The 15,564-nt window shown below is 40.8% G+C and overlaps 1 protein-coding gene across 1 annotated transcript in view; it reads right to left on the bottom strand.

Annotated features, from left to right (window-relative positions):
* The window catches only part of Lrp2 (LDL receptor related protein 2), a 160,544-nt gene that overhangs the window by 90,709 nt on the left and 54,271 nt on the right, over positions 1-15,564 (bottom strand). The window contains exons 10-16 of the mRNA XM_028762987.1: positions 10,083-10,211; positions 7,351-7,520; positions 5,942-6,165; positions 5,191-5,397; positions 3,785-3,987; positions 1,913-2,053; positions 244-447 (exon numbers count right to left, since the gene is read on the bottom strand). Of these exons, the coding sequence (XP_028618820.1) occupies positions 244-447; positions 1,913-2,053; positions 3,785-3,987; positions 5,191-5,397; positions 5,942-6,165; positions 7,351-7,520; positions 10,083-10,211 (1,278 nt within the window). The remainder of the gene's footprint in view (positions 1-243; positions 448-1,912; positions 2,054-3,784; positions 3,988-5,190; positions 5,398-5,941; positions 6,166-7,350; positions 7,521-10,082; positions 10,212-15,564) is intronic.

Here is a 15,564-nt window from a genome sequence, read left to right as displayed (position 1 = left end):
TGTATGTATGTGTGTATGTGTGTATGCATGTATGTATGTATGTGTGTATGTGTATGTATGTATGTACATGTACATATACATGTGTGTAAAACATGTGTGCAAAACAAATGAGTAGTTGCTAGTATTAGGGAAAAAAAACATACACACATGCACACTTTCCTTACCTGTGCCATCAATTTTTTGTTTATAAATTATGTCTTTTGACATAATTTTTCAACATACACACATGCACACTTTCCTTACCTGTGCCATCAATTTTTTGTTTATAAATTATGTCTTTTGACAAATCTGAGTAGAAGATGGTACTGTGTTGGGCATCAAAATCAATTCCAACAAAGAAGGAAGGATTCCCTGTAATAGGAACCATGACATCTTCCTGGGTGGAGAGGGTGAATGGGATCCCACGCACAGCCTTTTGCGATGAGAAGAGCAGGAAGTTCTTAACGGCTGTAAGAAGAGGAAGGACACAAGAGAGTGAGCTGCCAGTGCCATCCCTGCCCTGTTCCGGAGGCATTGCTTACGTCCATCCAGTACACTAGGTAACCATAAAATCTAACTCTGAGAAGTACAACAGCTAAATGTAGACTGGATATATATATATATAACTGGAAACCAGTCTAGAAGAAGGGAGATAAGTAAACTGGTCACATAAGTATCAAAGTTCTGTCCTTTGGTTATTATATTTTTATACACAAATATCATTATATTCACACCCCTGTTAGCTCTTCTTGTGTTTAAGGCGCTGTGGGTGCAGTCCTGAGAGGGCAAAAGCCAGAGGATGGGCTCTAGCCCCTGTTCCCAGAGACAGTGTCTCTCAATGAACTTGCAGCTCACTTGGTTACAGGACAGACAGACAGCCCTACAGAGACAGACAAAGAGAGGGACAGGGACAGAGAGAGACACATAGAAAGACAGACAGACAGACAGACAGACAGACAGAGACAGGAGACACAGAGACAGAGAGTAGCAATTATGTAGATTATTCAAAAAGAAAGAAGGGAGAGAAGATGAGAAACTGAAGAAATGAAAAAAAAAATAGGGAATAATGTCTAAAAGTGAAGAAAACCATGACAGCATGTTAGAAAATTCAAAGACAATGGAAGTGTTTCCAAACTAAAAAGGTAAAAACTGAAGAAGTTTAAAATCAAATCATTAGGCAATATTCTATTTTTTAAACACTAGATTGTCAGTGAAGTTAACTACACCAGAGGCAGGAATATCTAGAGAGCAACAATATGTCCAGAAGATGAAGAGCCATGAACAGGAGCAGCAATATTAGTGGAGGACAGAGTCATCAAAATAGAAGTGCTAACAGCCAAGAAAAAGGGCTGTCTCCGAGAGAGCCAGGAGGAGGAGAGGGAGGAAAGATTACAAAGAAACCAGAAAAGTTGGAATATAGCCACAAGGCCAGCTGATCTAGAAGTCATTCACAGGAATCATCCCATCAAAACTAAGGTATCATATAAAGGGGAGACAGTAAGGTGATAGGCAGAGCACAAGACCCTGGGATTCCAACCCTCGCACTGGGGGAAGAAAATGTGGAGAACCCCCAAATGGTGGTACACAACTGCAAGTCAGGATGCTGAGGCAGGAAGACCATGAGTTCCAGGCCAGCCTAGAAAGGAAAAAAGAAATAAAGTAGTTTAAACCTAATCATATAGAATTTAAAGGTCATTGCTAATAATATAAAATAATAAAAAGGAAAAGATCCCTTAGCCTGAATAAGGAACAAAGAGAAACCTCAATCCTCCAATGGTTCTAAATACAGAGAACACTGTACCCTTCTTACAAGGAAGAATTCAGTCAACAGAGCTAGCCCAGTGCAGAACAGGACACTCTGGGCAGAAGCATGTGCACTTAAACCACGTGATGTCCACCAGTAAGACAGTGAAGGTAAGGTAAGATTTCTTACCAACACAGTCGTGCTCATCAGCATCCAGTTCAAAGCCGAATTCACACTTGCACCGGTAGCCCAGGCCTCCGTTATCTGTTCTGTGACTGAGGACACAGATCTGTGCACAGCCCCCATTGTTGCTTCCACATGGATTGGTGGCTGGGGAAAGCACAGGGATCAAGATGCAATGAGAAAAATGAGTAACACAAACCACACACAACCAAGATAGAATCTTTCCTGTTACACACATTTTTCCTATTACTTAGTGAGTTCATGTTTTGCAAGTAAGTTAGTGTACTACCAATAGCTCTAAAAGAGAAAAATTATTATCCCAGCAGGTTCTGAAAAATTGCCAAGATTTGAGTGGTTGGCTAAAATAGATCTGGTACCAAACCCTAGTACTCATCTGTCACACACGTTTACACCGTCACACAGGTCACTGCAGCCTGTGCTTGAGCTGCCAACACTAAGTTACTTTGTCTGCTCTATAAATTTTATTTTTTGTTTGTTTTATGTATATGGGTGTTTGCCTGCATTTATGTCTGTGCATCATGTGTGTGCAGTGCCCAAGGATGTCAGAAGAGGACATCAATTCCCCCTTGACAGATTGAGCCACCATGTGGGTGTCAGTGCAGGTCTCTTCACTACTGAGCCACTCATCCGCTTTGTAAACCATCTTCAGAAAATTTGACTTATTCTCTCAACTGTGTTGATTTGAGGGAATAATAGCCAGATATCATTCAGAGCCAAATAACAAAAATAATATGGATGGCTAAACAGATTACAGTAGCTCGGAACTCAACAAGCGCTCATAAAGAGTCTGAAAAATCATTCCAGAGACGTCCAGAATGTTTTCAGACCAAGCATGCATTTTTTTTTCAAGAGTATCGTATTAACTGCTATCCATCTAAATATATCTAGTGTATGAGTTTGTTCTGGCATGTGGTTTTCTTTCCTTTTTAAAGGTCAATTTAATTACTTCATAGTTTTTCTTCATTCTAAATAGATTCCCCAGTCAACATGAGAACTTTCTCTGAATTGTGATTTATCTTTCTACCAACATCACCTTGGTTTCAGTATTTTTCTACAGTCCACAAGCAGAAAATAGCCAAATATAGTGCAGATAGATATGTCAAAGTTCAATTTAAAATACTCAAACACACATAAATCCTACTCTAAAATATCTGAGTCAAGTATCTGAATCAAGATTCCTTCATCATATTTTTAAGTCAGTACTATTCATTTTTTGTTACTGGGTCTCTATAGTATATTCAACTTCAGAGAGCTACCTGCCTTGACTGGGGTTGAAGGCATTTGCAACTAGAGATTTAATTAGGGACCAGAAAAAAATATACCAAACATATTTGGTCCATGACAGCCCTAATGCAAACCAAAGAACAAATAAATGCAAAACATATGTAAAGAAGTAAAAAACACACTTGACAGCAAGAAAAATGAGCTAATATGGAACCCAAGTGTCCTCAAATGTAGCAGGACTGCTCCCAGTGGTTGGTATAGTTGATTCGCTGCTAGAATCAAGCACCTGGGCAGGCTCTGGAATACACTACAGGAGTCAAGAAGCATCCGTTCAAGGCATCTCCTTGACATTTGTGACTTTAACTCTAAAACAATCGACAATGATTTCTTCAGATGTTCATGATTTTGAGAAGGTTGGCACTCTCGAAAGTATAATAAATACTATATACAATATAATAAATACTACATACAATATAATAAATACTATATACAATATAATAAATACTATATACAGTATAATAAATACTACATACTTGCACAGCACCCAGACCTCATGCAGTGCCTCATTGGTCTCCATGACTACAAGAAACCCTTCCCTGGACCAACTAAGGTGAACACTGTCCAGAAACTTACCATTGGGCTGTCTGAGGGCATGGTAAACTGTCACTCCGTAAGGCCTCAGGGAAGACTGATGGTACACTTGAGGGTTGGTTTCTGTGAACTTGTTTGCCTTCATCACAGCCATCTTTGTCCAATCAGTGAAGAACACGTGTTCCTCAAACAAGCTTATTCCAAAGGGATGAGGGACGAGGGAGCCTCCACGAGCTACTGTCTTCCTGTTAAAGGATATAAGCACGGGTCATACCTCTGTTGCTCGTTATTTTTATTTTAGTTAAGAGGTAATTTGTTCAGCTGAATCTCTAAAAACCTAAATTAGCTCCTGTTATAGAACATGTTGCAATAGACATATTTTGTGGGATGCTTTTGAAATCCTTTATTGTTATGTAGAATTTTCTTTCTTAGACAAAGACAGCTAGGTACTAACAATCAGGCTGGGGTTGCAGCTCAGAAGTAGGGTACTTCCCATTATGTTAAGGTCCAAGTACCACCAAAGCAAAGAGAAAGAGATGTAGATGGAGGAAGAGGAGGAGGAGGAGGAGGAGGAGGAGGAAATCAACCCTGTAGCTTGTTCTACATTGAGTGATAAATTAGCTTTCTCACTTGGCCTTCACACTTAGGGTTGCCTCACATAAAAGGCTAGGATGTGAGATGGTATTTTAAGCTCCATGGATGGATGGATGGATGGATGGATGGAGTCAGGATCAGAAATCTGGTGGATGACTCCAACAGTATTATCTTATTTCACCACAGACCATTCCACAGCAACCAGGAGGCCAGACAATGGAAAAAGGTGAGCGCCTGGCAAACACCCAGTGCTACCTCTCTTAGCTGCTGGATGAAACTGTCCACAGATCAGAATTATAGCAGGAGCACAGTGGCCAGAACTGCTTCAATAGGAAAAAAACAAGGCAGAAGATAGTGAGTAAAGGAAAGAAATAAAGGATGTGTGCCACAGCTAACATAAACAATCATTTGATTAGACACAGGAGAGAAGTAGAGAGAGAATCTCAAGGAGAAACTATTATCCAAGAAAAAAATGTTACCAAGCCCTGAAAACAGTACAATAGGGCTCTTGAAAAAGATGAAAACACATACAATAAAAAGAATAATGGTAATAAAAATAAGAAAATAAATGGTTTTGTGTTGCTGTTTGTTTGTTTGTCTGTTTGTTTGTTTTGAGCCAGGTTTATCTGTGTGTAGTCCTGGCTATCCTGGAACTCACTCTGGAGACAAGGCTGGCCTCGAACTCAGAGATCCACCTGCCTCTTTGTGCTAGGAAAGAGCAGGTTACTGAGAGCACAAGTCAACACAAAGATCAATCACGCTCTCATTTCACAAAGCTGATTTTAATTCTGGTCCTTCATATTTCATATAATTCCTCCCAACCTTATAAAGCCATTAAGAAAAATAACCCTCACCTTTTAATTCCATCGTATGTTACAGTTTCAATGTAGTCATAACGAGAGTCCACCCAGTAAACTCGCTTGGATACCAGATCCAGAGTGATCCCAGCAGGCCACCCTAGTTTGGTCGTTACCAGGTCTTTCCGATTGCTACCATCCATGAAGGCTCTCTCCACCTTGGGTTGCCCAGAGAGGCTTTCCCAATCTGAGAAAAACAAATAGCTACAAAAGAAGAGCAGAAGATGAAAGAGTCTGTTGGTAAGTTTACCTTAGCCTCCTAAAACTCACATATGGAGGTCTAAAGCATTTGCATTTAGGCCTGAAGGGAAGTAGGAATTCTATGTGCTGTGCTGGCTCATGATGATCAGTATGGGATCTATATTCTGAAGGGAACAAGTGCTAAGCAGAGTACTCACAATGGCCTTCCCCTTTAACAACCCTGTCATGAGTTCATGCCTAAGTAAATCCTCTTAATACAGGTGGAGCATGCTAATGCTATGCTATAATGATTAAACCAAAACAAAGCACAGAGCTAGGCAAATGTGGTTAAATAGGAAGAAGACAAGTCACACCAATATATCAGGTACCTCCAGGGCACCAATAGGCGTGCTTGAATTACGTATTTCGTGAACACTGTTAAAGCCTCTATACCTAGGAACCTACTAAACATAGGTTCTAGAGTACAGGACCTGAGAGAACTCAGAATTAACCCCCAATGACTCCAGTACAGGTTAGATGTGCATGGCGAGGAATAGGTGTCACTTACCCAACAGTTGGATCAAGGGCAATTCCTCTAGGATGCCCCAAGTTTTCAGTTATGAGAGTAACACGTTGATTTCCCTCCAAGTTGACCACATCAATGCAGTTGACTTTTTTCTCTACCAGATAAAGTTTATTATTAATCCAATCCACAGCCAGATTCTCTGGAGTGTCAACAGAAACATTGAGAATTTCTTGGGTATTTAAGCCATTAATGTCTGTGGAAAACACCTGAAAGAAATGATACAATCATTATACTTCCTAAACCTGAGCATGAACCCTGATTTCCTATATTTTATTACCTATGTATCTATAGTAGATAGATAGATAGATAGATAGATAGATAGATAGATAGATAGATAGATAGAAAGAAAGAATTACCTTGACCCTCAATGTTACCAGAAGAAATCGGTTTTGTTCAGTATATATAAGGTAAATAAATACACGGTTGGGTTTTGTAGAGTGTTTTGTTTTGGTAAAGATGATAGTGGTTTGTTTTAATTTTTAGTTTTAAAGAATTGCTAATGATCAAAACTCTCAGTTTTCTGTGTTGTCCTTAATTAGAATCTTTTAAAGGCATATTTGGCTTCACATTAAAAGAAATGCAACAAGAATAAACAAAATTCTGTGACTCTTTAATGGTTTCTAAAATTTATGTCTCATGAATCTGAATTTATATTATATCCAAATTTCTAACAAAAAAAAAACCAATCTCACTTTCTTGTTTTTTTTTTTAAATATTATTTATTTAATGTATATGAGTACACTGTAAACTGTCTTCAGACACACCAGAAGAGGGCATCAGATCTCATTACAGACAGTTGTGAGCCACCATGTGGTTGCTGGGAATTGAACTCAGGACCTCTGGAAGAGCAGTCAGTGCTCTTAACCACTGAGCCATCTCTCCAGCCCCCAATCTCACTTTCTATGTAAAACACTGTAGATAAAACAAAAATGAGATTTTGGCCATCACATAAAAAAACTGCCAATTTTTGCCCAATCTTCAGTTACAATTCCATGTGCAAGGTGAAGATAAAAAAAAAATCTGATTTTTATCATGCAAGTAAGAAGAGTATTTTTATATTTTAAATGATCAAGTTTCAAAAATGGCGACTAAATATCTCTCTAGTTCTGGAAGGTCTATGATTTCTTTTAATTAGACTTTTGGACTCCTTTATGAATAAAATTAAAAGTTGCTCAAGGTTAATCCAAATAATAGCTGTCTTTGTCTCACAGGTCACATGTAATAGTATAGCATGGAAAAGACGCTGACTAACATAAAATATCTCAAGGGCTGTTCTTGTCAGAAAACAAAGGAACTTTCCCCTCTCCTCCCCTCAAAATGAAAACCTATCAACACTTTGTGCTTTAAGTTCCCTTTCACCCATAAGTTATGCCCTTGAATTTTCTATTTACCTTCTCCTGCACGGGGTCTGTCCAAAAAACTCTGTGCTTCTGATAGTGAAAATCTATTCCCACAACTACTCCACGGTTCTTAGACTCTGCTAGAATCCGGAAGTTTCTTCCATGAAGATCTCCAACTAGCAAATCCCGACCATTGGAGAAGAGAATGGAGGCCGCACTGACTGCAGGGAGACAGCCAAAAAACAGTGAGGAATAACTGATATCAGCCTCTAGTTCCCATGAGACAAGCAGACACAACCCTTCTCCAAGCCTTACAGGAGGTGAACTGGCTCACAAAGATGTTTAACAAAATATTCCACAGTTAGTGGATTAGAGCAGAGTCCCCACAGTTGGACCAGTGCAGTTAAGAAAAGAATACAACAATGTGGACAGCTTATAGCCACATGTATGTTCATGCTCTGATAAAGTTTTAAAGATTCTAGAAATGTACAGCTCTGGTGGATACAAGTCTACACTACATAGTATACAAGATATCATGATGAAATCACTCACTGAGTCCTATTAGTAGTGGCTAAAAATATGGTTAGCTGGTTTAAAAAGTTATGTGCAGGGTGGAAGAGATGGCTCAGCACTTAAAAACACTGGGTTCTCTTCCAGAGGATGTGGGTTTGAGTCCCGCAACTGGAAGAACATCTTAATAATTCCAGTTCCAGGTTTTCTGACACCCTCCTCTGGATGTCTGGTTGCACAGACACACTCGCAGGCAAAGCACTCAGACACATAAAAAAGATTTGTTTTTAGAGCCATACATGCATTCAAAGCTAATGTACTGTACCATAATATAAAATAATAATTGAAGCAGGAACCACCATTCATTCCTGAAATTGCTGCTGAGGCAGGAGGACTATCTAGTTTAAAGCCAGTATGGTCTACATAGTGAGTTCTAGGCTAGCATGAGCTACAGTGTGAGAAACTGTCTCATAAATTTCCACAAAACAGTAATAATAATAATAACAACACCAACAACCAAGAAAGGTTTGGTACAGATCTGTCTAGAAAATATCTAAGTGACATTAGCAAAAAGCTCATGCTTACTAGTATATATAAAGTGGGGTTAAATGGCCAGGCGGTGGTGGCGCACGCCTTTAATCCCAGCACTTGGGAGGCAGAGGCAGGTGGATTTCTGAGTTCAAGAGTTCGAGGCTAGCCTGGTCTACAGAGTGAGTTCCAGGACAGCCAGGGCTACACAGAGAAACCCTGTCTTGAAAAAAAAATGGGGTTAAATATCTGTAACTGTACTTTTGCTTTTACATTTCTAAATTCTCTAAGACTGAAATGAAGCAAGAACAATTGCTTGTGGCAAAGGAAATATAAAACTTGGGAAAAGGAATCAAGGATAGAAGGACATATTTATATATATGTACTTAATTTGAATAGACTTAAACTTTTTAACATAAAACTACTTTTATTTTCTTGTCTGGAGACAGGATCTCTCATAGTCCAGGTTGGCTCAAACTTACTAAGGAGTTGAGGGTGACTTTGAACTCCCACCCCCCGTGTGCTAGGATTACAACTGTGTGCTATCACCCCAAAGTGATCATGAGCATACTCTCTGTTCAAAAATGAATAAATGTCGCTGTCAAAATCATCTGTACCTAAAAGGTTAGTACACACATAATATGCAAAAAGAAAAAGGGATGTTCATATGGGTCACACGAGCAGTGCACCTTCAGAAGGCACCAGAGGCATTTAAAAGCCAAGTGTGAACTGAGAGCTAAGGGCTGGCCATGTGCCTCAGTGGAAGTAATGAAGGAAAGAGAAGGAAGGAAAGGAGTGAAAATCAACACCCCAAAAACCCCTTTTGACAGACTGATTTCCATCAGTCTAGGAATATCCATCAAATACCTAGAATTCAATGCTCACAAAAATGTGATCCAAATTTAGCATGTCCATTTTGAAACTTTCTTTTTTTTAAAAAAAAAAAAAAGATTTATTCATTTATTTTATGTATATGAGTACAGCATTGCTCTCTTCAGACATACCAGAAGAGGGCATCAGATCCCATTACAAATGGCTGTGAGCCACCATGTGGTTGCTGGGAATTGAACTCAGGACCTCTGGAAGAGCAGCTGAGCCATCTTTCCAGTCCCATTTTGAAACTTTCTAAATTATTCCTACAGATAATTTCAACACATTTGTAATAGGCAAATTAATTAAAGGTTAAATATTTGTGCCAATCAACTGCAGCCAAAAATTTTACTCCACAATAAAATTAATTGGGTGATACAATAGCCTGGACCAGTAAAGAAGCCATTGAAAATGACTGAACTCAGCCAAACAGAGGCCCATTCCTTTAATCCCAGCACTCAGGAGGCAGAGGCGGGTGGATCTCTGAGTTCAAGGCCAGCCTGGACAACCGAGTGAGTTCCAGGATAGCCAGGACTACACAAAGAAAAATCCTATCTTTGAAGGAAAAAACAAAACAAACAAACAAAACACAAAAGACGGAAATTCAAAGGCAGAGAGAGATGTTTGAGGCCTTAGGTTCAATACCTAGTACTGCAAAGGGGAAGGCAGAGAAGAGAAAAATATTAGGAATGCTCATTATTAATATGCAAATCAGTCCTTAATAATAATATACAATTTAGGCTTATCTTTGCTTCCAGGCTGAAAGGCTACCTCCACTGTGTGGTGATGAAGCCTTGCCATGGACATGACTACTGTTATTTCTTTTGCATCAGCTATGGAAGGAAGATACTGTCAGCTAGCTGCTGTGTACTCACAGGAGTCGTTGGATTTGCAATGCTGCCCACGCTCCAGGATATACCCTTCTTCACAGAGGCACTGGTGACGGCCCTGTCGGTTTTCACACTTCTGGTCACAAATTCCCCATATCTGGCAGTCATCAAAATCTGAGAGAAACACATTCATAATCGTGTTCATTAGCATTTCTTGTAGATTCGCAGAAATACTGGATGCTATGTCCAGAGCATTATTACGTCCTTGTGCAGAGAAGTAATACAAAACAGGAAGCAGAAAGACGGGTATTTTCATCAAGGGGAAAGCCCAAGAACATTGTCTCCAGGAAGGCTCGCTTTTACAGGGGTTCATGGCACTGTACCCACAGACTCACGTTACTATGTCTCCTTGTTAGCCACAGACTCACGTTACTATGTCTCCTTGTTAGTATTAATTAACATTGGCTTACAAGATGCAGCATTTAGCAAAAATACTATCCCTTGTACCTATGTTTTTCCAATACCATCCATTTATCCTCTAGTTACAGAAACATAAGTGTCTAAGCCTTGTCTGCACATTTGAAATCCTAGGTATCACATGTGACTACTGAATACAAGAAAAGTGAAGATACAGGAATATTTACATTTGCCAGGAAGTTCTATGGGGCAAAATTATTTTTGAATTTGTAAGACAACCCCTCATTAAAAATGGTCTGTGGCTGAAAACAAAAGTATTTGGGAATTTCTGTTTATACAAGTGCCTTTGCTTTGACATCAAAGTATAAGCAACATTAAAATTATCTTCTGTTTATTCCCTAATCACTCATGCATTTAAAAAGTTGAATGTCCCTTACATAAAAGAAACAAATATCTCACACACAAAGGACAAAGAATTCTAATGTAAATGACACATACAACATTACAAGAGATTTTCTTCATGATTATAAGATTTGAAGGGTGCTCAAATTGTTCTGTCCTTGGTAGACTAGCACATTTAAATACTCTTCATATCTGTGGCCTCTCCCTATCTAATTGTCAACAGCCATCTAAGCCTCTGGCATTAGGAAAACATACTGATTTTACTTTCTTATTTATTTGTTTATTTAATTTGGGTTTTTTGGAGACGAAGTCTCTATGTAACCCTGGCTGTCTAAGCCTTGAGCATCCTCTGCTGGCACTAAAGAGTGTCACTATGTGTAGATACCACCTATTTTTTATTAGGAGTGTGTGTGTGTCTGTCTGTCTGTGTCTGTGTCTGTGTGTCTGTCTGTGTCTGTGTGTTTACATGCATTCTAGGGGTATATGTGTGAAAGTCAGGGGACAGCTTATGAGTGAGTTGGTGGTTTCATTATACCTTGGGATTGAACTCAGGTCTTCAGGCTTAGAGGCAATCACCGTTACCTACTGAGTCGTCTCACAAGCCCACTGTCTAATTCTGGATCTGGAGTCAGCTAGCAGGAATATGAATGTTAGACATCGGAGGCCCAAATGCCCTTCCTATCACCTTGCTTAAAATACATTTCAGATTTGATTAATTGTGTCCGATGACTGCCATTTCCAATAACTGCATACCATGTCCTCTGCCATGCACCAGTACCAGTCAAGATGAAAGGACTACATGGAAGACTGTGATTCAAAAGAAACCACAACCTGAAAGACTGTGCCATTTAGATCCCTAACTGTGAAAAATGAAGGCTAATTAAACATCTATCATCAGTCGAAGAAGATACGAAAACAAAAGTGGAAGGGGGGGAGGGGGGGAAACTAAGAACGCCATAGAAATGGCCTGAAATAAAACATAGCCTATGTACATTCCCTCCACATCGATCTATGTCTCTTCCTTTCTTAGTTTCTGCCCCTGACTCCTACCAACAAATACTGCTTTGACAAAATTCAAACACTACTTACGGTCTGAGATCACCTAAGATACCTCTGCCTGACTGTGTGAAACCCTGCATGCTGAATGACCTCCCTGCCCCGACCCTGCAGCACAATGTCATTCTGTCAACAAACAGCGTGTCTTGTCAGTCAGAAACAATGAACCCAGTAAACTGTTCCTGCATGCCGCAGAAACTCCACTGCCGGGTCAAAACTACCAAGGGCCAATGAATGGTGGAAAGACACCAGATTCCATGTCAAGATTTCTCTGTTTTATTCTTGATTTACCACCGAGGCTTACACTGGAGAGACACGTCGAAGAAGGGACCCCACACCTCAAGTCTGTAACAAGTCAGCCATGCAGAGGGTGAAAACCTTACAGAGGATTTATTGAGTTGAAATGCTTGAGAGAACAAACCAAAACAATTCTCCTGAAATCTCAACTCAGCTTAAACAAGCATATATCTGGTTTCATAAAGTCCTGGATTTAAACTAGAGTTTCTCTTCACACAGATAAAAACAGTCATCTTTGAAACAAACAGCCTCAAAAGTAAATCATGCATTCTTGAATTTTTGACAGGGAAGGTCACAGAAAAGGCCTCTGCAGGTGGCAAGGGGGCCTTCCAATCACAAAGGCCCTCAAATGTAGACTTTTGAGCTTATCTCTAAATGAGGCTGTCTGTATGAAAGTCCCAGAAAGAGGCTGGGGGTAGGGTGGGGGTGGGGTGGGGTGGGGCGACTGAAGGATGTCTGCTGAAATTTAAAACTCACCCACCACTGGTCAACCATTTAGCCTCCTATTGTGCATCTGAATGACTGTGTTTGGTAAACTCTAAAAGTCTGGTTTTCCCGCATCACATCATTAGCAGGCTACGTGTAAAACTACAGAACTCAAAACACCTTGCGAAGTTAAAAACAGGAGAGACCTGTCTCTGGACATTTAAGAAGCTCCTGTAGAGACAAGCCTCAGTTCAGGGTTATATATTTGGGAAGAAAGGAATTGTGCTATGTTGAAGGGGAGAAAAGGCACAGGAACAAATTGTAGGCGACACAGGACGGGGCACACTGTAAAAGCAAGTCACTTTTGCTGAAAAGACTTCGTGGCTTATCAAGTTTCCACAGCAAGACAGCTGACACTTCACCCCCAACCCCATCCCCCACACCACCCCCAAACCCCTCACACGCCCGCAACCCTACCCCCTACAATTTCCATCCCCATCCCCTACAATCCCCAACCCCCACAATCTCTACCTCTCATAAACCCCACCCCCAATCCCCACCCCTACAGCCCTCACGCCCCACAGCCCTCACCCCCTACAATCCCCACCCCCCACAATCCCCACTTCTCATAAACCCCACCCCACAATCCCCATCCCCCATAATCCCCACCCCCCAGAACCCCCACCCCCTACAATAACCACCCCCTACAATCCCCACCTCTCATAAACTCCACCCCCACCCCACCCCCGCAATCCCCACCCCCCACAGTCCCCACCCCATCGCTTGCTTTGGGGGATTGTGAAAGAAAAAAAGGAGAGCTGATGTAATACTGAAAGCGTGGCTTCTGGTATTTCTCTTGGAATTCCTTTTCTACTGAGAGAAAAGGGAAATGCCTAGAAAGGAAAGTCTGGAAATGGGATTGGCAGCACGCTGGCAGCGAGGGGAGCAGAGCCGCCTGACCCTTGTCAAAGACAAAGGGGCAGTCTCACCCCACAAATGAGCACCACCCCCAGAAAAACAGAATGCCACTCGCAGAGGGATGTCAGGGGACATGGGCAGGGCTTCCAGAGTGAGATGGAGAAGTCCACCTGCCAGACAGATGAGGACGCGCCTGTGTGGGCAGTTTAATCCTAGACTGCATCCCAGTGCACTCAGAATAAACGGGAAAACATCTCCATCTCAGAGAACAGTTCATCTACAAAATGTCTTCACATTACTAGAATCCTGGATGGTTGATTATAATAGATAGACTTTTCTCAGTCTTCGGGTGACAGGCATGAACCACAGAGTCTTCTGTAGGCCAGGCTAGCCTCAAACTCATTATCCAGCCAAGGCCTGATCCTCATGCCTCTCTTTCCCAAATTCTAAGACTACAGGGGTGAGACACCGGGAGACCCACTTAGTTTTAATACTTAAGACTAACTAAATATAGTTACGTAAGAGAGACAGTTAGGCCATAGGCATATCTTAGGATATGGTCCTGATACTTAAAAACCTAAAACTGAATGCCTATAATCCAAGAACTTGGTAGGCAGAGACAAAGAAGATGGGGGGCAGGGAGGGGAAGGAGGGAAAGACAGAAAAAAAAACCCACTGCATTCCTTCGGTTATCACAGGAATAACTTCATTGGATTATTTTGCTGAATATAAAAAGATGGCACACAAACCCTGCTATTATAGTTCTCAGTAACACTGAGAAAGTTTCTCAAGATTCCAAGTTAGTGATGAGCAAAAGAGCCCAGAGAATAAAGGTGATTGCCACATAAACCTGGCATCCTAAGTTCAATCCCCAAACCATCACAACCACAAAATTGCACTCAGCTCTCCACATGTCTGTCCCACCAACACACTAAGACTAAATAATGTATAATGTTTTTTAAATCTTTTCTTAATAAAATCTAATTTTATTTTCATATTGCCTTGTCATAAAATTTAACAAAAAAATTTTTTTTCAAGTTGAATTGGCAAATGCATCCAAATGGCCTTCTGCCTATAGACAGTTACTAAGGTCAACTATATACAGAAATGTGTAGCCATGTTCGAGCCCAATGCTGATAATAAAAACTGAATAACTTTATTAGGTTTGTCCAAATTCAGTATTTTTTAAACAAATTTGAATAAAAAAATTTAGAATGTTTTTCAGAATACTTTCCTGAAAGATGTGTGTGTGTGTGTGTGTGTGTGTGTGTGTATGTGTGTGTTGCACATGCCCCTTCCACCACATGGTCTGGGAACTGAGCACAGCAGCACTCCAACCTGATGAATCATTAGTCCTTTAAAAGGTTTCCTTGTGCCTTTTTTCAGTGTTTAAAAACCAGCATGGCTCTCCACCCCAGCTTATGTTAATACGCAAGTATGGGACTGGGTTTGAAAGACTATGAAAAGGAGACTGAGAGGGGGAAGGGGTGTTAATGTGAAGGGGTGGGCATGGAAGAGAGCCATAAGTGGTCAGGGAGAGGGAGTGATGGAAGGATGGTGGAGGGGAATCAACAAGAACACGTTTTGTCTTAAAAAACGCTACATTATAATCCCACATTGTTTATGCTATCTAAAAAACAAAACAAATACTGACCCAGAATTATTCCTGTCTAAAAGAACTCCAGAGACAAAAATGGAGAAGAGACTCAAGGAAAGGCAGTCCAATGATCAGCCCAACTTGGTATCCATCTCATACGGTGGGGGGTTGGGGGGGAAGCACCAAAGACCTGACACTATTACTGATGCTATGATGTGCTTACAGATGGGAGCCTGGCGTGGCTGTCCTCTGAGAGGTCCTACCAGCAGCTGACTGAGACAGAAGCAGATACTTACACCCAACCATCGGATTGAAGTCAGGGACCCCTATGGTTGAATTAAGGGAAGGACTGAAGAAGCTGAAAGGGAGATGGACCCCAGAGGAAGACGAGCAGTCTCACCTAACCCAGGGAAC

This window comes from Grammomys surdaster, unplaced genomic scaffold (assembly GCF_004785775.1).
Source record: "Grammomys surdaster isolate TR1022 unplaced genomic scaffold, NIH_TR_1.0 136, whole genome shotgun sequence".
In the NCBI taxonomy this organism is placed as follows: domain Eukaryota; kingdom Metazoa; phylum Chordata; class Mammalia; order Rodentia; family Muridae; genus Grammomys; species Grammomys surdaster.
This window is presented reverse-complemented; position numbering and strand designations above follow the sequence as displayed.